Source organism: Rhopalosiphum maidis, chromosome 4 (assembly GCF_003676215.2).
Source record: "Rhopalosiphum maidis isolate BTI-1 chromosome 4, ASM367621v3, whole genome shotgun sequence".
NCBI lineage: Eukaryota > Metazoa > Arthropoda > Insecta > Hemiptera > Aphididae > Rhopalosiphum > Rhopalosiphum maidis.
This window is the reverse complement of record NC_040880.1, coordinates 8713692-8740540: the sequence shown is the minus strand read 5'-3', so window position 1 is coordinate 8740540 and position 26849 is coordinate 8713692. Positions and strand designations below refer to the sequence as shown.

General features: G+C 28.0%; 5 protein-coding genes across 5 annotated transcripts; 2 read left to right on the top strand and 3 right to left on the bottom strand.

Moving 5' to 3' along the window:
* The first annotated feature begins 292 nt into the window (after nt 1–292).
* On the top strand, nt 293–16527 carry LOC113548469 (protein argonaute-2). The gene is made up of 19 exons (XM_026949361.1): nt 293–871; nt 3926–4036; nt 8367–8474; nt 9013–9293; nt 9355–9486; nt 9578–9752; nt 9811–10033; nt 10091–10238; nt 10729–10986; nt 11268–11422; nt 11560–11630; nt 11693–11806; nt 11893–12059; nt 12120–12304; nt 12371–12467; nt 12668–12774; nt 12835–12964; nt 13609–13808; nt 15956–16527. Exons 2-19 carry the CDS (start codon nt 3949–3951, stop codon nt 16062–16064), a joined length of 2748 nt encoding a protein of 915 aa, XP_026805162.1. The 5' UTR covers nt 293–871; nt 3926–3948; the 3' UTR covers nt 16065–16527.
* Nucleotides 3073–3528, bottom strand: LOC113548472. Its single transcript, XM_026949363.1, has one exon. The coding sequence runs from the start codon at nt 3491–3493 to the stop codon at nt 3311–3313; it is 183 nt and encodes a 60-aa protein (XP_026805164.1). The 5' UTR covers nt 3494–3528; the 3' UTR covers nt 3073–3310.
* LOC113548470 (39S ribosomal protein L53, mitochondrial) lies at nt 3456–4901 on the bottom strand. The gene is made up of 3 exons (XM_026949362.1): nt 4637–4901; nt 3726–3838; nt 3456–3650 (listed from the first exon to the last, which is right to left on the bottom strand). Exons 1-3 carry the CDS (start codon nt 4780–4782, stop codon nt 3496–3498), a joined length of 414 nt encoding a protein of 137 aa, XP_026805163.1. The 5' UTR covers nt 4783–4901; the 3' UTR covers nt 3456–3495.
* Nucleotides 16528–22855: 6328 nt separating the features above from the next.
* LOC113555511 (immunoglobulin-binding protein 1b) lies at nt 22856–24419 on the bottom strand. Its single transcript, XM_026959872.2, has 4 exons — nt 24154–24419; nt 23866–24092; nt 23301–23789; nt 22856–23221 (listed from the first exon to the last, which is right to left on the bottom strand). The coding sequence occupies exons 1-4, from the start codon at nt 24277–24279 to the stop codon at nt 23029–23031; spliced, it is 1035 nt and encodes a 344-aa protein (XP_026815673.1). The 5' UTR covers nt 24280–24419; the 3' UTR covers nt 22856–23028.
* Nucleotides 24420–24559: 140 nt separating this feature from the next.
* On the top strand, nt 24560–26708 carry LOC113555519 (protein BUD31 homolog). The gene is made up of 4 exons (XM_026959885.1): nt 24560–24775; nt 25625–25747; nt 26196–26362; nt 26444–26708. The coding sequence occupies exons 1-4, from the start codon at nt 24682–24684 to the stop codon at nt 26492–26494; spliced, it is 435 nt and encodes a 144-aa protein (XP_026815686.1). The 5' UTR covers nt 24560–24681; the 3' UTR covers nt 26495–26708.
* The last annotated feature ends 141 nt before the right edge of the window (nt 26709–26849 follow it).

The following is a 26849-nucleotide window of genomic DNA, read 5'->3' as shown; positions in this document are numbered from 1 at the left end:
ACAAAGGCCGCCGGAGCGGTGCGCGCGGTCGCTTATCGATTATCACCCCCACCCAACGGCCTAGCCGCCGTTCTTTTGACGGTCATTCAAAGGGATGGTTGCGCGAAAGCGGCGGCATCGTCGTTAGGGAGGCGGCGGCGGTGGTGGTAACTGCGGAGGAGCGATGCTGCTGCTGGCTGCGGCAGCGGTGGTGACGGTGGTGGCGATGCAACTACGTCGGTCTGACGCGGCGGCGGCGGTGGGTACATGCACAGACAGTGCTGCGCGGGCGCGCGCGTGTTGTTGTTGTTGTTATTATTATTGTCGTCATCGCCGCCGCCACCGCCGCATCGTTGTAGTAGCCGTCGAACAGTACCAGCGGACGTTCGTGGTCCGTTCGATCGTGTTCGCGTCGAGTGAATCTGTTTTGGCGGTCCGATCATCGCTTTCGTCCGTCTGGTAAAAGACGAAATCCGTGTCCGTGTCGTCTCGGCACAGCAGCCAGCACTCGGGTGCACATTAACGAACCGACTTGACCGACCGCCGCGTCGCGAACTCTATAGGTATACCACTTTGTACCTACGCAACGATAATAATAATAATAATTTTAATATTACATAACGTTGTCCACTCTCACTCGTCCGATGTGACATCGCAATATGGGACCGGCTGGACGGAGGAAAAAAAATCATAACAATAACAATAATATTACATCGTACACCGCTGCCGAAACGTTGCGCACGCGAGACCTTGACCTTGAGACTTCGGTTCAGTAGACCAGTGCCGCCCGCCACCGCCGCCGTCCGGTGTGCGTGCGTAGAGGTAGTTTTGTGCTTCTACGTTCTTGTTTTACTGCACGGCGCCCGGTGTACCATCGGAAGAAGAGAAAAAGGTAGGTCGGAGGGAACAAGAAGAAGAAGAGGGTGGGAGAGAGATGTAGAGTACCTACAGAACCCCGTCGAAATAAACAACATCCCCCGGTCGGTGGCCAAGACGATGATTGAAGGCTGCAGTCTTAAGTCTTTGTTGCGAACGAAACGCGGCGCAGGCGGGTGGTTGGATTTTTATATATAGACATTATTATTTTTTTTTATAATAATTTCCTATCCATGTCTTGTCTGAAAATCGAATTCTTAATGATTGCCTGTCACTTTAAAACAGCGATACAATTTTTAATGATATTCGTAGTTTCTCATTGCACTCGTAAAACTAGAGCGAAAACGGTCCGTCGCCGTCTATTCGATGGTGTCTTTTGTCGGTCCTGTTTAACGCAATCCACAATCGTCGACGTCAGAGCCGCCGGCCGCCCGTAATACCATTATAACATATTAGTATTTACTATTATGCTTATATGCCATGCGCTGAAGCCACTCGTTATCGACGATGATGTATAATAAAAAAAAAAATACCGTCCTACGATAATAATTTTGGTGTTGGTAATGATGCGGCTGTTTCGGGCCTTCGGGGTTCCTCGCTCAGTGCAACGCGGCATCACACGTATTACCTACTACCTAGGTGGCTATGTAATTTCCGACAAGTGTTACATAAATTATTAAACGTCATTCGAACGCTGATTTCGTCGTTGTTGTTATTTGTTCACCTGAGCTCTACGACTATCATGGAACAGTTGTTACTTGTTGTATACTATACTTATCTGTCAAATATCCGAATCCTAAATTAAAATAATCGTGAAAAAATCTAACGACGTCTGTTACTGGCCGATTAGCTGTTTTTAAAACAAAAGTCGTTCAGCAAAAAAATGCGCGAGCATAATTTACTGAAAATAGTAGGTATTTTTATTTTTACAGTGCAATTAGATGATAGAAATGTTTGACAAATGATTTTATTTTTATTATGATAGCATAGGTGTTTACACAATGTTTTTTATGGTCAACATTAATTCCCTCAATTATCCACTTAAAAAGCTTCTGACAATATTTAAATCCAATTGCCTGAATATCATTAATACATTAATACCTATCAACATAATATAATACTATACAATGAGCATATGCATAGCATGGTGTTAAATTTTACTAGTTCAATTTACAAAATGAAATGCTGTAATTAAATGTATCTTGAAAACAATATTCCATAAATCTGTGCTCCAACTATAAGATTCCTATGAGCCTTGTAGTATTTTAAATCAATAGTTTTTTCATCAAAACTTTGCATTACCCAATAAATAGATTATACTTTTGAGGTTTGTATTTTACATACAATTTTTAAATTCAAAAGATATGTCATTGCTATAATATTAAATTATAATTTTATGAAAATGATGATTAGTGATTATTTACTGATTATATATTTTTTATTATCTGGCCTCTCTGGTTATGGCTGTATAGAAGCATTCTATTTAAAATATAAACACAAAGACTATACAATGGTATTCAAATACATTTTTAAGCAGGTAACAGAAAAATAAAATTTTAGACATCAAGTTTTCTGTTAGAATAAATTAACCATATTCATAACAAATGTTTTAAATGGAAATAATAATAATAGCTTGAAAACTACTTGCCCAGAATGCAATTGCTTAAATTTATAATTTTATACATTGAATAATAATTTACCTATTTTTAAAATTATGTCGATACAAGCATATAATTTTATTTCAATGAACTTTCGAGTTAAGGGCCAATATTTGTTGACATAATATAATATAAATTATATTGTAGTAAGCAAATAGTTTAATATACTATAAATAAAATATTTTTTTTTGCAAGTTAGATTACAAAACGTCAATGAAGAATGAAATAATTATTGTTTTAATTTATAAAATAATATATCAGACAACTTTAGCCACGCGTATAAAAATAATATACAGAGAGATTTTAAATTACATTAATTTATAAATATTAAATCAATAATAATAAATATAAATTTCCAATAGGTATTAAATTATGAAATGGTGTTTTATATTAGTATATAATAATTTTATAAGATTTTAATGAAGTATCAAATTCACTAAGATTAATTTCTTTTAAAGTATTATAAACATATTTTACTTATTATGTAATTGCTAATAACTTATTAATAATTTACAAAATAGATAGAACAAATGTATAAAAACTTTTAATTGTCAGTGCTAGTAATCAATTATTAAAGATTTTTGATTTGTAAGATAAGCAATTTAGTCGGGATCAAAGTTTAAAAATTTAAATGAATACATTTAAAAAGCAATTCTATAATTAAGTTAAAATAATAAAAATATTACTGATATTTTTAGTTTCAAAATGCATTCTTTATTTAAAAATATTATAAATAACAAGATTTTTACATAATGAAATAATTTGATTTAAATAACTAATTCTAAAAATATTATTTATCACCAATCTACAGGTTGTAATTTAATGAACTTTGATAAAATATAAACAACTATTAACGTGAATGTCACAAAACATATTACAAATAAATACCACGATTCTTCATCAAACACATCTGAGAAAGCTGGTAATTGATTATAGAATCCATTGATAATTGTTGTAGTATAATGTTCTTTTTTGGCCATTCTTACCGTTTTCCTCCTTTTTTCTTATCAGTCTTGGTCACAAGAACTTCAGTCAATTCTTCTTTAGGTGCTAAGGGAGTTATATGTTTGTTGAACTGTTGAAAAATTTCCAAAATAGTTAAATTTTGGCATTTAAATAACACTGATTCACCATTCACTATAATTAAAAATTTGAATTAATATAATGTAATTCAACTATTAACATAACATTATACAATATTAAGTATTTTACCTAAGGAAACATCAACTGTTGATTCACTTCTATCATTAACAACTTCGTTTCTCACCAAACACTGAGGATTTGTTCTGATTACTTTGGGTGATAGTAAATGGTACATGAAATTTCTAAAAAATAAAAATAAATTGTATCATTATATACATAGAAATGTAATATGTTAAGGATTGAATTTATATTATTTTTTTTTGTTTTAGGAATAACATTTAATAAATAAATCATGGAGGTAAACGCAAATTTTGCAGTACCTCAAGAGCAAATTAATTTCAAACCTGCTTATGAAAACATCAATGGACATTTTAATGGAAGTAAGTACTTGCAACTTTAATTAAATTCCATTAATAACTATAGAATTTTCTATGATATATATATTATGTTATAATGTATTTCTAATTGTATGAAACTTAAAATACATCTATTTAAGCATTATACAGAAAATTTGTAACATTTTGATATTTATTATGTTTGAAATATTGAAGGTTATTTTGTTGGCTTATACTATGACTTAATATAAATTATTATTAACATAATAAGTATATTGATGTATAATATATATATATATGTATTACACCATAAAAATATTGAATAAGATGATTTATATAACCATTGTTCAAATGTTATTAATTGTTTGAATCACAACTAATTTATTACAATCGCGAGCTTCATAAAATTAAACACCGAGTTACTCGCGTTTTAAACTTATTCAAATCAAGTAATATTAACGATAAATTATTTTTTTATTGCAATGGCGAATCGAAGCTGAACTCAGACATAAATGCACCACCAATAGGTAGGTATTGTTATTTTATATTCGTCGTGATGGAATACGACGTTCCGTTCAAACATGGCGATTCAATGATAAGATTAGTTTCGTACATAACAACGGCAGAGCGTAGAAAACAATTTACCTGGCTGTGGCGGAATTTTGGCTAAAAGGATCGAACTTGACCAACACTTTTTTCACGGGCTTAAGGTTCAACAATAGTGTCTGTTTCCTTATCGCACTCACCAAACCCGCAGACTTTGATTTCGAGCCGGAAAATGGTAAAGACATAGTTACTATGGCCTACGATGCGTTGCAGCCGTACGTGCTTTTTTAGGAACAATCAATAAAATCCCTGCGGGAGCGGCTGCATAGCCTGCACTCTACGTCTTTACTCTTAACACTTTTGTAGTTTTAGTTTAGTCTCTACCGCGGCGCTCGTAGCGGTAGCGCTGACAACATGTCGTTGCGTGACGTCACGAATCACAATTATAAAAGCACGGTCTGTCCAGGGATTGAGGTTATAGTTTCCATCGCATTTTTATACCGCGGTTGTGGTGACCGCCCGCGCGTCGGCCATTATATTTCAATTCTGTCGAGTTGACGACGATCGAACTACAGCAACCATCGAACGTGAAACGAAATCCAGTTGGGCAACACTGGTCGTCGGGCTTGGGTCAACTACGTGCGCGTCGTAGTGTAGTCCGTCGCGGTTTTTTTAATTTATTTTTTTTCTCCCGCTATCGTAATCATCCTTTCAGCGTCAAGCCTTTTTTATGAGAGTAGTGTTTTCATTATTTGATCTTAACGATTTTCCCTTTTTTTAAATTTTCATTTTTAATAATGCACCCGTTCAGTTGATCCTCGCCGCCAACGGTGTCTGACGCAAACGTTTAAGCGTGTAAGCTCGTCGCCGCTGTCATAACCGGAACAAGCTATGTATCCCGTCGGCCAACGTGAGTACAAGACACAGCGCGCGCGCACACACTAACTCACTGATACGTACACACTTACACATTTATACGCACACACAAACACTATCATACTTCTTATAGCTTTGTGTGCGGATTGATCAACAGAGTTATAGAGGCAATGACCTCCATTCCCAGAATAATATCGCGGTAACGAAGACTACATTGGTGTCGGGGGTTTTTCGCCATCTCAAATTTCGTATCTCATGCCTGCGTCCCGCCCCTTTGTTGTTTGTTATTATGAGTGCTTTTAAAAAAAATTTTTTTTTTTTTGCGGCAATAAATCAATCAGCTCTCCAGTCGTTATCGCCGCTCACTATTTTCTGCTTTTCGACATTTTATTATTTCATTCGAATCAATTAAAAAAAAAAAAAAAACAATGCACTTACCTATTTTAAAAGTAGTTTTTCACCGCTTCTAGCCATACTACCACAGGTTAAGTGATGATTTGCTAAGACTAGACTAATCACTGATATTAATTGGTCAACATTGAACTTGGTAGATGTCTTCTCTTGAATGGCAATTACTCTTGACAGATTAATGGTTCTATTTTTCATCTTAAGTATTAATTGAATTATATTCTTTTAGAATGGAAATTAATATCCCTAGTTTTTATGAAAAAATACTTATTATTCAACATTACCAATTTCAGTATTTAAATATTTTTGATATTGATCCTAATAATGTTTATACTTATTATATAAATCTTAGATAATACCTATTTAAATCTCAATAAAATTATATATTTACCTACCAACTACTGTGTTGCATTAATTATTATAGTTTAGAGAATTGGAAACGATAGGTTTTTGTCTTTGTCTAACATGTGTGCAACATAAAAATGTTGACATATTCTATTTCCAATATACTATTTGATCAAGGGAATTAAATACTAAGTCTTTTAAACATTTTTGATTTATTCCTCTAAATCTTAAAAAATTGTTATACTTTTATTTTTGAAGAAATTAAAATTAGAATTTTGTGGAATAATAATGGATCTCAAGTAGAGTTGACCACAATTTCTAATTTGTTTTCAGTTTTTATTGCTTGATCAATCTGTATGTTGAGTATGCAATGCATCTAAATTCATAATTACGTGGGTGTTTAATCCTCTTAAAAAAATTTTTGGAAAAGGACGCTATATCCGAATATGTTGTCTCTGTCTTATTAACTTGCATTATAGCAAATTTGTGTTCAGCAGAATGCATTTTGTGATGTTAGCTTTAATAATATTAAAGTAATTTTGAAGTGAGATATGAACATTTTAAAGTAGTAATATTTTACATAGCTATAACTCATTTTAAAATAATAATGTCAATAAAAGCATATGATATTTCCCCGATAATATTTTTACCTTTAAATTTTATGATAGTTAAATTTACTCTAATATTAAAACTAACATCACACAATGTATTCTGTTAAATGAAAATTTGCTTTGATGTTTGTAAGTAAGACAAGAGATAACACATGCAGGTATAATGTTAAGATATAATACAGTGTTTTATAGTTTTATTTTATTAAGATACTAGATAGATAGCAGTAGTTAAAAGAATGTGTTTTTGTTATGTATTCATATAATGTTCAATGATATTTGTAATTTAAAGCAAGCTTTACAAGGATTTTTCCTTATTATATAGAATGTTGATTTCAGAATTATAGGTGCAACTAGAGGGGGGGCTTGGGTGGGCTTAGCCCACCCAGTTATATATGTTATCAATACTAGTAGTATAGGGGTAAAGCTCTTATGGGTTTCTGATATCATTTAGCTTATCCAGAAATAGAGCTCTAGTTGCACTTATAGTTAGAATGTCAGATACTGCATCGTAGTACCACGAGGAGGTGTTTAATTAAAAAGATAATTAGGAGTGATATTTATGATCAACATATAATTATGAATACTTAAAGTTTTGATATTTAATATGTTATACCCTAAAAATTGACGATATAAAAAATAAATATTTTAATGTTCTTATTATAATTGGTCAAATGATAAGTCAACTTCTCTATTGTTATTTCTTATTGTTCAGTTAAGATGACTACAAACATATGAAAATATAGGAATATACAATTTATAAAATTATGTTTGTATGAAATTAGGCAAAAAAATATAGACTATTTTTAAAATTCATTAATAAGTTCTTGGTACAGAATATGAAGAATATTAATATTATGTTGATAGTAAATAGTTCATATTATGATGCTTATTTATCTACTTATTATATTCATTGCCAGCATTTTAAAAGATCACTTAAATAAAATTAATGTGGACGGCTATGTCTGTCTTAAACACTTGTTTAAGCGCGTGATAAAATATACTATAGAAAAAAGCCCTTTAGAGAGGCATAGGCTAAGTAAAAAAATTGCGTGAAGAAAGACATCAAAATATTAAGTTCAGAAATTAGATGGAAGAACACAATAATGTGTTTGGCTATGAAACCAAAATTAATGTTATTATTACCAAGAATTTGACATTATAAATTAATTAATTAATGGTATTAGTAAAAAATTATAATAATTACATTTTTTAATAATATTAAATATATATTTTTAAACTGTTGGTTACAATATAAAATTAATTCAGTAACCTATTTCAATACATTTGTAATACTAAAATATTATAAATTATATTTTATATGAAACTTGTCCTTACTTATTTAGAATTTTCATACTAAGAGGTTTCTAACCTTGGAGGTAATTGTTTTTAAGTTCTGATATTGATATAAATACTATCTAATTAACATAAGAATAATGAGTATATGAAATTTGAGTTATTACCTCAATGTTTTAATTTATATTAATATAGCTTAAATTTATTTATTTTTATAAATTATAGTATATAATTAACTATTAATATTAATATTTTAATTACCTATTAAATCATAATTTTTTTAATAAATATTTTAGCCCCTGCAGCACCTGTTGTGGCCCCAGTGCCAGTTGGTGTACCTGGAGCAATGGGCGTTCTTCAACCTCAGGCTCCTGCATTGCAACCACAACTAGTTGATGTACCAGGTAAAATTTCATAATAATAATTTAAAATGCTTATTGTTAATCATAGTCATATTAATCATAGCTGTTTTTGTTTATTTATGAGAAGTAAAATTAAGTGTTGGAACGTATGTATTTCATCAATTTCAGAATGATGAAATAAAAAATGGTCGCAGGGATTTTATTTCAAAGTTTATCATTTATCACAGTTATTAGGTTTAGTGATAATATGAAGGTTCTTGTATGTAGTAGTTGTCTTTTATAATTTTCTGTTGGTTTTCTATCTCAAAATTCTAGGTTTTATGGATCTTTCATAAATTATCAATTAAAGAATAAAATTAGTAGTTTCTTCATATGCCAAAAAGTAGCACAAATGTGTGACTATGATAAATTATATACTTTAAGCAAAATCTAAGCAACAATTTTTAATTGCACTGTTGTTTCTTAACTTGGTGAATTACTAAGTTCCAACAAAGTTTTCAATTTCCTGAAGAGCGTCGTGAAGTAAATTTTTGCTGTAATAACTACTGGTTATTAAAAATTCTTTTTTATAAATTCATAGTATTCAATTGTCCACGTCGCCCAAATTTGGGACGAGAAGGTCGACCAATTGTGCTCCGTGCCAATCATTTCCAAATTTCAATGCCCCGAGGATATGTTCATCATTATGATATTAATATTCAACCGGATAAATGTCCAAGAAAAGTTAATCGTGAAATTATTGAAACTATGGTCCATGCGTACAGTAAGCTGTTTGGTAATCTTCGACCTGTATTTGACGGTCGAAATAACCTATACACGAGAGATCCATTGCCTATTGGAAATGATCGAATGGAATTAGAAGTATGTTTTTTCTTTTAATTTATATTATAATTATATTAAACTGTATTAATTTTTATTTTAGGTTACATTGCCTGGTGAAGGTAAAGATAGAGTGTTCCGTGTTAATATTAAATGGTTAGCTCAAGTATCATTATTTGCTTTGGAAGAAGCATTAGAAGGCCGCACAAGACAGATACCGTACGATGCTATTTTGGTTGGTTCATCTTATTCTACTTACTTTTAATTAATAATAAAATAATTATTATTTATTATTTATGTTAATTTTTCATATTTCTTTAACATAGGCTTTGGATGTAGTCATGAGACATCTTCCATCAATGACTTACACACCAGTGGGTCGATCATTTTTTTCTTCCCCTGAAGGATATTATCATCCATTAGGCGGTGGTAGAGAAGTTTGGTTTGGTTTTCACCAGTCTGTTCGTCCATCTCAATGGAAAATGATGCTTAATATTGATGGTAATTTATTAAATAACATAAAATTAGCTTAAATTCATTGATATATTTCTTTTTTTAGTGTCAGCAACAGCTTTTTACAAAGCACAACCAGTGATAGAATTTATGTGTGAAGTGTTAGATATTAGGGATATTGGTGAACAAAGAAAACCATTAACAGATTCTCAAAGAGTTAAATTTACTAAGGAAATTAAAGGTCTTAAAATAGAGATTACACATTGTGGAGCAATGCGAAGAAAATATAGAGTTTGTAATGTTACAAGAAGACCAGCTCAAATGCAATCGTAAGAAATTAATTTTAAAACTTTATATTGTCATACATTCTTTGAAAAAATTTTTAGTTTTCCATTGCAATTGGAAAATGGTCAGACAGTAGAATGCACAGTTGCTAAATATTTCTTGGACAAATACAAGATGAAACTACGTTATCCGCATTTACCATGTCTTCAAGTTGGACAGGAACATAAACATACATATCTTCCTTTGGAGGTTTGTGCATTTAGTTGATTAATAAATAAAATAATACATTTTGAATATATATAATATATCATCTTAACAAACTGTTAGGCATTTTGTCAAAGGCATCAATACTTCTGTATTTAAACCCGTAGGTAAATTAGAAACTTTTATTATTACACTACTGAAACATCAGAAATTAATTACCAACTATTTTTCTATTTTATAGAGTAAATAATACCATTGTGTCTTTAGTTTTTATAATATTTGTGTATGTGTTTATCATAACGTTTTTATCGTAATTATTTTTTAAAATTTATTTCATTATAATATAACTTAAGTTTTAACTTAAATAGGATTAATTTGATTTAAGTATCTTGAAGCAATTTTTTATCTCCCTTCAACTTCAATTTATCGCATCTGCTGTATCTATAATCATAGTATTTTATATATGTGATAGGATTTTAATATAGTAAGTGTTAGTTTGTAGCAAGTAGTAACTATTATAAACTTCTTTTATTAGGTTTGTAACATAGTTGCGGGTCAACGCTGTATCAAAAAATTAACTGACATGCAAACATCAACCATGATTAAAGCAACTGCGCGCAGTGCTCCTGATCGTGAACGAGAAATTAATTCTTTGGTTCGCCGAGCTGACTTTAATAATGATTCATATGTACAAGAATTTGGTCTTACCATATCAAATAGCATGATGGAAGTGCGTGGTCGTGTTTTACCACCCCCAAAATTACAATATGGTGGACGAACTCTACCTAATCAGGTATAAATATATATCTATACTCTGTTCAGTGAGAGAATGCGCCGCAGACCGACCAAAATCAGTTTTACTGCGCATTCCCCAATGATACCCATCCATAGGCGAACCAGTTTTGATAGCATCGTGACGTGGGGAGGAATTGCGCAGAATCTGCACTTTCTCTCACTGGACAGACTATAGTCTATACATTTTATTACCCTTATAATTTTGATTAGTAACCTTTGATAAAAATAATATCTGTTAAAAAATTGTACTTGTTTAATTTTATAAACTGTTTATTATAGGGTGGATTAAATGTCCAACAAACTAAACAACAAGCATTGCCCAATCAAGGAGTTTGGGATATGAGAGGCAAACAGTTCTTTACCGGTGTTGAAATTCGTAATTGGGCAATAGCTTGTTTTGCACCACAGAGAACTGTTCGCGAGGATGCGTTAAGGTAACTAAAAATAATTCAATATTATTATAATAGCAAATTTATTAATATAACAATATATTTAATTATCATAGAAGTTTCAAAGATTCATTGCATTTTTCTTGTAGTATTGTATTTACTGTATATTATTTATTTTATAGGAATTTTACTACACAACTCCAAAAGATAAGCAGTGATGCTGGCATGCCAATAGTTGGTCAACCGTGTTTTTGTAAGAACATAATATGAATAATTATAATTTTATTTGACTAAGTTAAATATTTTTTTTATTAGGTAAATATGCCACTGGGCCTGATCAAGTAGAACCTATGTTTCGTTATTTAAAATCAACTTTCACTGGATTACAACTCGTAGTTGTTGTTTTACCAGGAAAAACTCCAGTATATGGTATTAGAATTTTTATTTTATTTAGTATTTTTAATGTTTCCAATTGATTTAATATAACTCATGTGTTTATTTATTACTATTATTAGCTGAGGTCAAAAGAGTTGGAGACACTGTTCTAGGAATGGCTACACAATGTGTTCAAGCAAAAAATGTTAATAAAACTTCACCTCAAACATTATCTAATTTATGTTTGAAGATTAATGTGAAATTAGGTGGTATCAATAGCATTCTTGTACCAAGCATCAGACCTAAAGTACATACATTTTTTATAAAGCTATTGACTTCTTATCAATAAATAATTAATTTCTTCTAGGTATTCAACGAACCAGTGATATTTTTGGGTGCAGATGTAACTCACCCACCAGCAGGTGATAATAAAAAACCATCCATTGCAGCAGTAGTTGGATCTATGGATGCTCATCCCAGTCGTTATGCTGCTACTGTACGTGTCCAGCAACACAGACAAGAAATCATTCAAGAACTTAGTTCTATGGTCAGGTATGTAGCACTATTCAACTTTCTTTAATATAACTATATTATTAATTTAATATTTTTAAATTTTAGAGAACTTCTAATTATGTTTTACAAGAGTACTGGTGGTTATAAGCCTCATCGAATTATATTGTATCGTGATGGAGTATCAGAAGGACAATTTCCTCATGTATGTTTAATTTTATTTATTTATATATAAATATAAAGGATAATAAACTTGCATTTGTAAAATATCAACATAGATATTTAAGTTTTTTTTTTTTTAGATATAATTGATTTTTGTATAAAAATTTATTTTTAAAATATTACCTTAAAGCTTTTTTTTAGTGTTTTTTTTTTTTATATGTTAACTATTTTTTTTATTGGCAGGTTTTACAACATGAACTTACAGCTATTCGAGAGGCATGTATAAAGTTGGAAGGTGATTACAAACCAGGAATCACTTTTATTATTGTTCAAAAACGTCATCATACTAGGTTTGCTTTTTTAAAAATTTCAAATTTTATTTTTTTAATAAATAATATTTTGTGTTTTAGATTGTTCTGTGCCGACAAAAAGGAACAATCTGGAAAATCTGGAAATATTCCAGCAGGTACAACAGTTGATGTTGGAATAACACATCCTACAGAATTTGATTTTTACTTATGTAGTCATCAGGGAATTCAGGTAATAATTTTTAATAATATTTTTTTACTCGTTTAATATACAGGGTGGGTCTATTATCAAAAAACATTCATAATTTCAAAATCTATTAACTTTTTAATTTTTTTTTTCCTAATTTCCAATTGAAATAAAACAAAAATTTAAAATATATATTTTAATATTTTTTTACTGTGATTTTAAAATATACTTTTTTGAATACTAAATGGCTACTTAAAATAGATGGGTGTATGCAATTTTTAAAACACATCTAATTAAATACACTGGTGTATGTTTTATTATTTAAGGTACGAAGTACATGTACATGTGTATATTAATACATGTATCAAACCGAGAGCCATACTTAAAATATTTATAAAGTTGTAACTCGTTAGCTACTCGTTCAAATTCCGATTTTTATGTATCGATATACTCCAAAAAATATTCTGATTAAGAATAAGTAATTAATTCACCCTGTATAATAATATTTATCTTAAATTATATAAAAATAAAGTTATATACATAATATTTATACATTAGAATATCGATTATCTGAACCTCTGTTATACAAATCCTCTATTATCCAGACATTAAAACTCGTATCTTCTTTAAAAATTTTACTGTGATAATAAAAATAATTTATTGTAATATAACAATACATATTTTAACAGGGAACAAGTCGGCCAAGTCATTATCATGTTCTATGGGATGACAACCATTTTGAATCAGATGAATTACAATGCTTAACGTATCAATTGTGTCACACTTATGTGAGATGTACACGTTCTGTATCTATACCTGCACCTGCCTATTATGCTCACTTAGTTGCATTTAGAGCTAGATATCACTTAGTCGAAAAAGAACATGACAGGTAATATTATTGAATTTATTCATATTGTATTTGTAAATAGGTATTTTTGAGAGTGTACTTGAACCAAAATTATTTAAACCTAGAGAGTTTAAGGTATAGGATGGTATTGAAAAATGTTAAATAATTCAAAATATTAGATTCTGTGCAAAGCAATTAATACATTGGTTTTGCATGGATGTATGTTTAATGTTAACATTTTATTTTGTCAAAGGAGTTATCTTTAGTAACAGTAAAAATGCTAAGTTTTTATATGCAATTTATAATATAAAAGATTTATATGTGCGACAAGGGTTAGAAATTTAAATTTTAATGAAATGTTTATACAAAAATTAAAAGTTCTGTTAATGGTAGTATAAAATAATACCACAAACTAACATTGTATATTTATTTATAAATATATATATAGTGATAAATCTATTTCTTTTTCTCAAATTGGATTTTTTATGTTTGTAATTTATTATTGAATTCAAATTTAACGCATTCATCCTATTTAATAATTCAGGGCTTAGTCAAAAATTTGATCTGAGTTATGTACTCTTAAATAAAGATTCCTAATTTTCTCTCAACCTTTTTTTGGATTATTTTAAAAAGTACTTGGACTTTGTGACTTAAAGTTTTAACCACTAGATTTAACCTGTTACTAATTATCACCCTTAATACTTAAGACTGGAGTTTTTTTTTTTATGTGAATAATTTATGATCATACAATTTTTTGTTAAAAGTGAGACAAAAAAAAAAAAACTAATTTTTACTATAACAAAATTATATACTATTATATATTAAAAAAAAAAAAAAAAAAAATGGGTAAGTGGGTATTGCTCTGCTGTATAGTAGAGATGGGGAGTAAGTCACTAATGGATGTGTTAAATTTGAATGCAATGACATGTATCATTGTATACAAAAAACGATTCTGAATAGAGATGATTTGTCAGTATAAGATAAATTAGTAGGATATATTATATTATTACCTATACAAGGTATTTAAATTGTAATATATTGTTATTTTACGTGATTTCGTAAAAAATTAAATTTCATACGCTCAACAATTTTTTTCTTAATTGACGCTGGAATTTTTTTTTACAGTTACTTAAAGGAAAACTTATGAATAACCTTGTATTGGGTTTTAACCTTAGGTATAAATCACAAAAATTTTACTAATTTTTAACTTCAAATTTTTGCGATTTTGATATAATTTCATAAACATTTGAACTTTAAATGCTTATAAACAAAAATTGCGACTAACGATTTTTATTTTTTTTACTACGATAAGTATAACTTATTATAAACCTTGTATTAAATTTCAAAGATTTTTTGGTGTCAAATTTTTTTATAGGCATTTCAAAAAAAAACTTACAAAAATCGAAAATTTCAATTATTTATAAATAAATAGCTTAAAAAAGTTCAAATATTTGGAAAATCTAATCGTAAATGAATAACACTAATTTAAACATTTTGTAAAAATTTCAAGTATTTACAATGATTCGTTTTAGAGTTACAGCAAAATAAAAAATCAGTTTTGTCACAAACAGGAGGTTATGTGTAAAAATTCCTGTTTTTCCGTAACTTTTTTAGGGCATTTCCTAACGCTTTTGAAAACACTTTTTACTTTTGGCTCCCCCCCCCAGGTTAAGTTACCACTAGATGAATTTTCCTTTTCAAAGAGAGGCTGAAGTAAAAAATTAAAGCATTATTTCTACTCTAAATCATTATGGACAGACACAAGAAAAAAACATAAATTATTGTAAAAATCATTGTAAAATCAATACATTCCTCACTTTGTTCAAAATTTAAAATTATTAAAAATTATTATCAATATAATCTAATAGAATAGAATAAAATCTAATATAAAAACCACTTACCCAATAGCTTAAACATTTTTTGATAAAAATATTATTTTTTTTATGATATGTTGTGAATTTTTTGTTTTTTTGGTTATATTTAAGAACATAATCTTAGAATCATACAATTCTTTATTTAAATAAGTGTAATATATTTTTTTTAAAAATTCAATTTAACATTGTTTTTACCTAATGAATTTTATTTAGACCTTAAACTAAGACTTTGTATAAGATTTATTTTTTAGTACATACTACATATACTAAATTATGAAATGAAATATTTTGTAAAAAAATCTATTTATTTTTCAGTGGTGAAGGATCACATCAATCTGGCTGTAGTGAAGATCGAACACCAGGCGCAATGGCACGAGCTATTACAGTACATGCCGATACCAAAAAAGTTATGTACTTTGCTTAAAATACCAAAATTGAAAAAAAAAATGATTATCGCGCAACATTAATTAATATTAGGCATAAATTATAGTACGATCTACCTTGCCAATCATTGCCTTTAAATGTAACTTTAGACCAAAATATTATTATTTTTTCGACTTCTGATGATTAATTTTAAGAGTATTCATTGTCTTATTATTTTTTTTTTTTACATTTTGAATTCCCATATAGTTTTTAGACATTTTCCAAATTTCAATTTTGTTGTTGCTAGTATTTGTTTTGTTACCTATTTTCTTTTATTTTTTTTTTAATTTCTAATCAAAATTAGACATCACTTGAATGCTTCCAGTATCTTAGTAATGCAAAAATTCTAGTCTAACTGATTTATCGAAGGAAATGTTTTTGAATAGCAACAGCAGTAATGAAAAATGCATTCCTCTTTTAAAATATATAATTATTGTATAATAAATATATCATATTATTGTTAAGTGTGTATTATAGTCATAATTAGTAATTGTTTGTAATGTTTGTATTCCAATCTTCCTGCCAACTTAATCTCTACTTATCTGATTTTATTTCTTCTATTCTCGAGCTTAAATAATTTTAATTGTGATTAACTTTAATTGTATTTAGTTTTTCCGGTTGGTTAATTCCCATTTCTTGATGACGTAGACATATGTTAAATGTGGTCCTCAATAAAACCGGAAATGTGGTACCAGTCATTGCTTAATATCTCAATAGTCTTTAATTTATACATTTCAATAAGTTTTATTGTTTAATAACTTCCAACCATTTTCCAAAATACATCTATTGTGATTAATGTTTTAAATTATATTTTATTTTTATATTATACATATTGGTATTATACCTGAAGTATATTATTTTGTTTTAATAAAATACAAAAACTTTTTCTTTTGGGGTTAAGTTGTAACAAACACTAATTGTACCTGATACTTAAGAATATCATAAAACTTAATATTAGCAGATAAGATTTCAATTAAATTTGTTTTTAGGTTATCTTGATCAAATTTTAAGGGAACTAAATTATTTTCCCTCAAAATTATTTTTAATACTTAGGTAAATAAAACAAAATTATATATTTAATATTAACTTTTAATATTTAATACCTTAAACTTTAAAAACATTTTTATGTTAATTAGTAATTACCATAGTATTATAATAATCAAACAATGCATATAATTTTTAAATGTGCATTTGATTGGTACCACAATATTGCTAACCCTCCGATTATACAATTTGAGTATTAAATTAATTAAATTTAAAAATATTTATTTATATACATACATACATTTACCTAATTATAATAATAATAATAATTATTATTATTATTACTATTTTATACAATATATTATATCGATTTTATCTTAGTTAGAAATTAAAATTTGGTTAATATTTAGTTGTCGGGTATTCAAAAGTATATAAGTATACTTTTATTTTAAGTATACTTTTTATTTCTTTTGAACTACTGTTATAAGTATATTTAATATTTATAGGAAATATAAAATGGGATAACTTTTAATTATGCCCATTTATTATATATTATTACGCTTATATTCTGTTAGTTTTTTTTTCAATAAAATGATGGATCTATAATTTTTTTGCAAATCATAATTATACGAGGTATTTGTATTATAAATTATAAGAATATATATTTTAACATTGTAGCCTAAATTTTGTTTTAAGTAATTTGATTAAAATATTGTTTTTAAGATTATAATATAATATATATGCTACAAAAACTTAAGTTTTGTTTAATTAATGTCCGTGTATCTATCTGATAATTTTTAATTACAACATGGTTTAAGGGGTTCAACAGTATACATAATTTTTTTATTATTCTGTATGAAAATATCAGTTATAAACGGTTATACTTGTACTTGTATATACATGCATATTATTTATATAATAATAAATATGATATTTATTACCTTTTGCAGTGCAATATGGTGATCATAATATAATATTCAAACTTTGTAAAAGTATTTGTTCAGTTTTTTAAACATTGGTGAAGCCTTGTGTAACATTTGTTGAAATGTATCATAAACTAAATATTTGCTCTTCCGGTCTTAATATTGTATTTTATATTGAATTTATTACAGATGGACAATTTATGAATAAGTTATTCTCATGTTTTTCTTAATATGAAGTACTAACTGTTTATTTATTTATTTATCAGTAGCAAATTAGTCTTCTGTAATATGTGCATGACATGTTGAAACTTGTAATATTATTAAATAATGTTATCTAGGTACTAAAAGAGTATTTTAGTGATGAGTAATTTCAAAAAATACTTGGCTTATAAGCATTAAAAAAAATTGTCTTATACTCGTATTGTTAAAATAAATACTGTTTTACTGATATCTATAAACTGAAGTTTTATTTTAATATGCTGAGGAATCATTGTATTTGTTTAATTTTTTGTGAATTTAATATTTCTAGCATCAATGAACTGAGAAAAAGGGATTAGTACCACAGACTATATAGTCTGTGTTAGTACTTAGTATATTGACTGGAGTAATAATTACTCCAATTATTGGAGTACAATAGTATAATGCTGATCTTGTACTATGCATCAATCTTTTGGATTTATTAAATACATGCATTTCATATTAGAAAACTTAAATGGTGGATATTTTTTAGAGGTGCTAGAATGTAAAATAATGAATAGTTTATATAATTCAATGGTTAATACATTGTATACTCAACTGATTTTATATTATAGGGGAGACGAGTTTCTGGAAACAAATTTAATATACTTGACACATTAGAGAGGTCAAATATAAAACATTACTAGGAAAAACAGAAAAAAAAGTACACAGTATTACTGTTTGGAGATCTGAAACAATGAGTTGTGAATTAGTGAGTATAGATGTAACTCGGTAAGGGGCAAGGTTTATGGATAATTTTTTAAGTGAGTTATAGTTATAATATAGATAATATGATTACATTTAAGTTTGATAATAGTTAAATTAACTTTAATATTAAAGTTAATAGCATAAAATTGAATCTACTGAACGCAAATTTACTATGTCTTACGTTCATAAGACAGAGACAACACATGCGGGTATGACGTCATCTTAACTATATTAATTAATATCTATTATCTATAAATCTCGGGTAAGAGGTACTTGTGAATATTAATTAAGTGATTATAAAGGGAAATACGGTCAATAGCTGAAACTTTCGATCCGGAAGTAAAAAACCGCGAAAAGTGGCGCCTCACGCGTTCGTTTGCACACACGTCACAAGAAAATAGGAATAATAATGTGACTAGTGATGACTTCATCAGTGACGTACACGGGGGAGGGGGGTATTTTAGGTATTTAAACACCCATTATTATTATTTATTTATTTAAATGTATATTTATTAATAAAATGTCGTTATTTTCCTTGTTATTATTTTCCTAGATTTATTTTAAGTATACCTAATATTCATACATTTTTTTTTGTATATTTATTAAAAAAAGTTCTAATAGATGTAAAACCACGAATTAAGGTATCTTAATTCGTGTGTAGAACCTAAAAAGTAGAAAGTAGAACTACAGAATAGAATTATTATGGCAACTGTCGCCTGTCATAACTTTATAAGCTGCGCACTAGTGCACTACAATGTATTGTTATCCATCTCGGCGGTATGTAATCTAATCTGTTCCTTTATCATGTATACACTTTTCTCTATGGCTTTGTTGACCATAGATATTTCTTATATTATCTATGTTGTTAACACGCTGATTCAAAAGTCGTAACTTGAAACTAATAACTATTATATATAGTAAATTATTATTATATAGTAACCATTATATAATATTATATCATGATAGTAACTTGTAACCTTGTAAAGTTGTAACGAAAAATTTAAGGAAATATGAAATAGATTACATGGTCAGTCGGTCCTGTGTATCGTGATGTTAACGTTGAAGATAAGAATTAAAATTCAAAAAATGAAACATTAAATTTTCCATTTATGAACGTACGATTTTTGATATCGTATTGTTGCTACATAGTTGTGTGTTAGTACTTTATAACTTGTCTTCGGTATGGTGCCTAACTTTTAATTAAAATATTTGGTCGTTAATGAGGGTGTTTATATTTTATACTACTGCATTTAACAAGAATCTTTCGATGAACCAATTAATAATTTTTGTTTGAAGGTAAGATCTCTTAGATCTCAATAGTTTTTATTGCCAATTTGATGGGTATCTATATTCTATTATCGTTATTTGTCATTTTGTAGTCTTTATTAATTAATTATTTTTAATTCAGGTATACTAGCTATTTGAACTTCGTTCTAGGTTTTTTATTGTGGTTTATAGTTTTCAAAAATAAATCAGTTGAATTTGTAAATTGCACAGCATAAAATTAAAATGGAGAGCGTAAATGATAATGTACAACACAAAACGGCGGATAACAAATATATGTTTGATTTTGAACAAGTCAATTGGAGTAATGTAAAAATTAATCATTCAAATATTATGACAAGAAATGCGTCGAAGCAAATTGAAAAAGAACGAGAAAACATAGAAAAAGATTTAAAGTTATTACAAGCTATTGAAGAAGAGAAATCAAGGCTAGAAAATTCAATGTTATCATTCATACAGTTGAAAAATGAACTCGAAGAAAAACTTAAGAAGTCATCGAGTCATTAAAAATACTGTCCAATATACTTAAAATATACAATCTAGTAAATATGAAAGTTGTTGTTATTGATCAGATGTGTAAATATTTACATCCTCCTTTCATTCCATGTCTCTTTTTTCAAGATCCTTTGTCAATACTTAGCCTATACATCTGTCTATCCTGTATCCGTTTGTTCAAATCCATAACTCATATTTGTTTGTGTCCTATAATGATATTCTTCCATTGTTTTTCACGTTCTCTTTGCCTTTTACATTTTGTTTTGCAGTTGGGACCGTAGCTTTTACTCTTTCTGCTTCCCCTTTTAGTTTTTATCGTCACTAGTCCAGTAGCCCATACTATTCAAATTATTGTCTTTATATAATATTATGTATACATTTCACTTTTATAATTTCCCTCTTATATTTTATTTTGTCTTCTCTGAGATTTGCTCTCTGTGTTGAATACTAGTCCACGATAATAGCCCTAGCTTTAAGAACTATAATTATTTTTGACTTTATACAAGTTCTATTTATTTAAATAAATATTGTAATATTTTATTGTTAATCTTTTTTTACTGTTTAAAAATAAAATGGCTTGATAAAAAAGCGTTGAGGACTGATATGATGATTATGTTTATATTATAATTATTAAGGTATTTGATATTTTGATGTTATTTTTGAATATTTTACATATTAATTATTAATTTGTATGTGTATACTTAACTTAAATGTATGATGTTCATTGTGAGGGAAGTAATGTATATTATATATATATTATATATCTATTATATATCACACATCACCATCATCCTGTACCAATAAGTACCATAATCTATCTATAACTTCTAAATATAAAAAATAATTTTTTCTCTAACTTATTTTAAAAGTTTTTCTATGAATCTGTAACCATGCAATAATAATTGTTTTATTTATATTTATTTCTCAAATATAAATTATTATTTATATTAATTGTTTTTGGTTATTTTTAAGCCACTGTAGCAACTAGATTTCTAAATTTAGTTGAGCTGTTCCTAATGACCATTGGTGTATGCAATGGCATGGTGTATTTTCCACGAGAGTGCAAATCAGTGTAAAAACCTAAACTCTAGGTTTGTACCAAAATTATAGTTTTTGTCTATAATAAAAATAATTTTTGTCAAAACTTAAATCAACAAATACAAATCATCTAATTTCACTGTGTGAATTCTCTTTTAAGCTATTTTGACAAAATATTTCATATTATTGTCCTCACAACAAGAGCAACTTTAAACATCATAATATTGGCTTTTAGTGCTATTATTGAAATTATTGCATCTTTTTGTTTCATTCAACTATATTATCATAGGTCTAAATTGATATAATTAAAGATTAATTATATTATATTATTTAGTATTTATAGAGTATAGTTGTATTTAGTTCAATTTTTTAATCGCAATGCTGTTATAATTTCCAAAGATGGGAATCTGACCTAAAAAATTGTTTATTTTGAAGAGATGTTAATTTTTGAAATAAATGCTAATACTGTAAATTTTCTAGTGTTACCTACTCTTGTTATAGCGTTAATTTTACCAATGAAAATTATTATTTAGTGAATACTTATTAATTATTAAAAAAATTAATTATCTACTCGTTAGATTTGTAATATCACACGTAATAGCAATAATAAAATGGTAATATAGGATTACATGAATTTCTATTTTAATGTGTTATATTCTATGTATTAATTTTAAATTTCTACACTTTAGTTCTTAAATAAATAAATGAGTATTCTATATTTGTAACAACCAATTATCTGAATTTAATTTATTTTCAAAAGTAAAAATTGTTGACTGAATTATGTAATATTTGCATCTATAAAACTGATTTAAATATTATAACATTTGATGAATATTTAGTATAACTATAATTAGAAGTTATAATTCATAATATTAACAATTTTGTTTTGCAACATATTCATTTTTATTTACTTATGAAACATAAAAAACATTTGTTTTTTCTACTATATATTATAACTGATGAGGTTAAAGATCAGTCTTAAATTACCAAATGACTTATATAAATAAACAAATTTTATATCAAATACATTAATAAAAAATGTACTATTTTCAAGTCGTTTAATATATATTAAGGTCTTTAATATAATTGCCTAATGAATTAATTACATATTTACAAATAAAAATAGAATTTTTAGATAACCAAAATTTATTTAAATTTAATATAGCTATTTACAAAAAAATGTATTGATAGTATCTGTAAATAATTTAACAGTTTTGTGATATTTTTCATACAAAATAAACACATTTTGTGTACAGAATATGCTTATAATATCAACAGCATTCTAAAACAGGCTATTTAACTTCTATTATGCCTATTACCCCATCCTCGGCGATGATTATCTTTGTACTCGTCGCGAGCATTTAATCGCTGTCTTTCGTTTTCTTCTTCTTCCTCATTGATTTTGTCTTCTTTATCTTCTTGTTCAGGTTCTGGGGCTTCAGACAATTGTTGTAAACACTTGGTATTATCAGCTGTAGGTAAATGCCATCTAACATAAGGAAAAAAAATAAAATAAGAATTTTAAAACTCTAAAAATATATATATATTTTTTGTATAAATATACTTACATTCCGTCATTAATACGTTTTTGACAAAATTCTTCAACTGTCATTGTTGGCAAACTTGGATAGCCAGCACCAAATACTTGTTTTTGTAATTCGTTTTTAGTGATAATAATAGGCATTAATGGTTTAGGTTTGATCTTTTGAGATTTTGCATGTTCAGGATTGTCTTTATCCTCATGTTTCAATTTATAGTGTAAAATTCTCATTTCAGCTTGTAGTGAATCTAATTCTTCTAGAGCCTTACCAATATTGTATTTTAGTAAAGAGACTATGTACTTTCTTCTCATTTCATCATCAACAGACTCGCATTCATTCTGTTCCTTCAACAGCTGTAACTGAGACTCCATTAATTTTTGTTCCTTGTAATTCTTAATTTTTTCGGCACGCCTACGAGCCATGAGAGAAAAGTCCATAGTGGCTTGGGTAGTTGTTTCTTCAGAATCTGTGTACACAGGTGGTATTGTATGATCGGACAGTCCATAATCTTTACACCTACAACATATCAAAACAGACGAAGTTGTAAATGTGTTTTAACTTAAAAACAATCAAATGTGCTTTCTACACATACCTCTGGAGATAATCTCTGAAATACACCTCAGCTGTCTTAACAACGTCCAATCTGTTGCCGTTGTTTGTGAGTTTCAGGGCCAGAGATCCCAACATAAATGGTAGTAACATGTATTTGACATCGGCCGTCGGTATTTCTTCAATAGTCTCATTGTCGCTGAACATTCCGGCTGCCGACACGAGTTGTGTAGTGTGCTCCAACATTTTCATGCATTTTATTATCTTGTACTGAAAACAGAGGGTAGTCATTAGGAAAAATGTTGAAAACCAGAAATGTGATCACACTAACCTGTGTTCCGGATTCCTTAGCTGGTTCCGTAGACTCACAAATACTCTCGTAAGACGACAAACCTTGGTCGAAGCACTCGGATAATGTGAGGTTTTGAAATTCTACGGGGACCGACGCCGTCGCCATTTTTCAAGAATTTTAAAATACTGTTCGGATAAAATAACAGTAACAGTGATATCACAGAGTAAATGAGATCAGGATGGACCTCTGAGAGTCCGAGATGTAAACAACACAGAAATATAACTATAGTTGTATATCTGCAGTAAATAATACCCATAGATAATATATTATCACAGAATAATGATTTTGTGCTATTATCTACAATACCACGCCACCTACCATTTTTTTTCATAGACCTTAGAGTATAAGGTCTATGTTTTTTTTGGAGTCCTAGTTTCTTATCAGTTTAAAAGATAAGAAATATATTAAATATAACAACGAAAATTCAAAATATTTAATAAGTTTTATTTGGTCATTTAATTTATTCTTTAATATTATCCCACCACTAGTGCACGAATTGAATTAGGTATGCCGAAAGTTCGCAGAAGTCGGAAACCTCCACCAGATGGGTGGGAACTTATAGAGCCTACACTAGAAGAATTGGAACAGAAAATGAGAGAAGGTAGGTACGAAAAGTTATTTGTTCCCCAATGAAATGAATACTTGATACAAGTTACTATTGCGACATCGTCCATCATTTTATCCCGTGTAGACCGATAAAAATACTATTAATGTACTAACATTAGATTATACGTATACTAATTCTACAAAAAAATAAATGTATGTCTGACAAAATTGTTTTTTAATTGTCATAAAATGAATGAATAAGGTTTATTGACGTGCTTAAAGTATTGTGCCTGGTGCATAACACATTTTTAATCGACTTGACAGAGTAATGAACGGCTAACCAATTCCCCTCATTATGGCTCAGATAAAACTAGTATAAATGTGCAGGGTGAAATATTGTTTATAGGCAGATGCCATAATACTATATTATACCTTAACTTTTTAATAAATATTCACCAGTCCGCTAAATTCAAAATAAACTGTCAGGTACAGTGAAAGCACTGTTAAAAAATTAATGGTGACTTATTGGAGTATCACAAAATATGTTTTTATTTTGACTGAAATAATAAGAATTTTCTATAGTAGTATGTGCGTGTATAAAAATAAAAACTAACGCGGTGCGTCACTATTTTAGAGTACATTTAATTGAACAGAAATTATGCCAGCTGTATCCGACAATTACATTGTTTAAAAACCTATGCGCTGTGAAAAATAGTTAGTCTGTTAAAAACTGAGTTGCGCCTAACTTGTTAAGTTTGCATAAAATCAAACAATTTCCTTTATTTTTATTAATAGTCATTATAGTTTATATTAATTTAAAATAATAATTAATTGTTTTTAGTAATAATTTGTTGTTGGTACATTATAAAAATGATATACTAATATTATATTATGTGATTTTTAGCTGAAACTGAATCTCACGAAGGAAAACGTAAAGTCGAGGCGCTATGGCCAATTTTCAAAATTCATAACCAGAAATCAAGATATATTTATGATTTGTTTCATAGACGTAAAGCTATTTCTAGAGGTTTGTTTATTTTAAAATATCAGGTATAGGTAATATAATTATAATTATTATTGTTATTTAATATATATTAAATCCTAAGAAAGTTAATATATTAGAATGTTTTTAAAAGGAAAAATTCATTTTTTTTAAATATGTATACATTTTCTAATTTTTTAGAAAAAAGTATCAATTTTAAGGTGGGTTTTAAATTAAATAACTTAACATAGTTCTACGCTATTGCTATTTAATGAGAAAAAGTTGTTACATAATTTTAAATTGGAAGATTATATATTATATTTCATTACTTTAGCCAATGTACGATCTTGTTTTGACTAACCATTGTTGCTTGAACAAATAATTATTTAATTAAAAATAAAGTTTACTTGTATTTATTATTGTATAGATAATAATTGTATATAAAATAATAAAAGCATAGCTTAAATTATTATCAACTTCTTTTTTGTTATAGAATTGTATGATTTCTGCCTGCAAGAAAAAATTGCTGATCAAAATTTAATTGCAAAATGGAAAAAACAAGGTTATGAAAACTTATGTTGTCTTCGTTGTATTCAAACAAGGGATACAAATTTTGGCACTAGCTGTATATGCAGAGTCCCAAAATCTAAATTAGAAGAAGTAATTGCTTAATAATTTAATATATTCAAGTATAACTTTTAAAGTAAACATTAGATATTACATAAGTATTATATTTTTCAGGGTCGAATTGTAGAATGTGTGCATTGTGGATGTAGAGGTTGTTCTGGCTAAATAAACTCTGAACATTGATTAAATGATAATTGTATTACTTTTATTCTTAATATGTGTAAAATGAATTTATTTCTTTATTAATATGTGTGTGGTATAAGACTGAAATTAAAACAGCATACTAACTAAAACATAATAAGTTAGTAATATTTAATTTCTATAATAATAATGTAAAGTATGAAATGCATTATTTTTTAAGATAAACATTTTTAATAACAAATATTTTTGACTTTTTACTATTATTTCAATAAAAAGTGCATTTTGACATAATATTGTTTAATCAAAAGTATTTTGGTTAGTATTTCCATGTATATGGAGTATATCCATTTACTATTTTAATAAACTATTGTTTACTCCA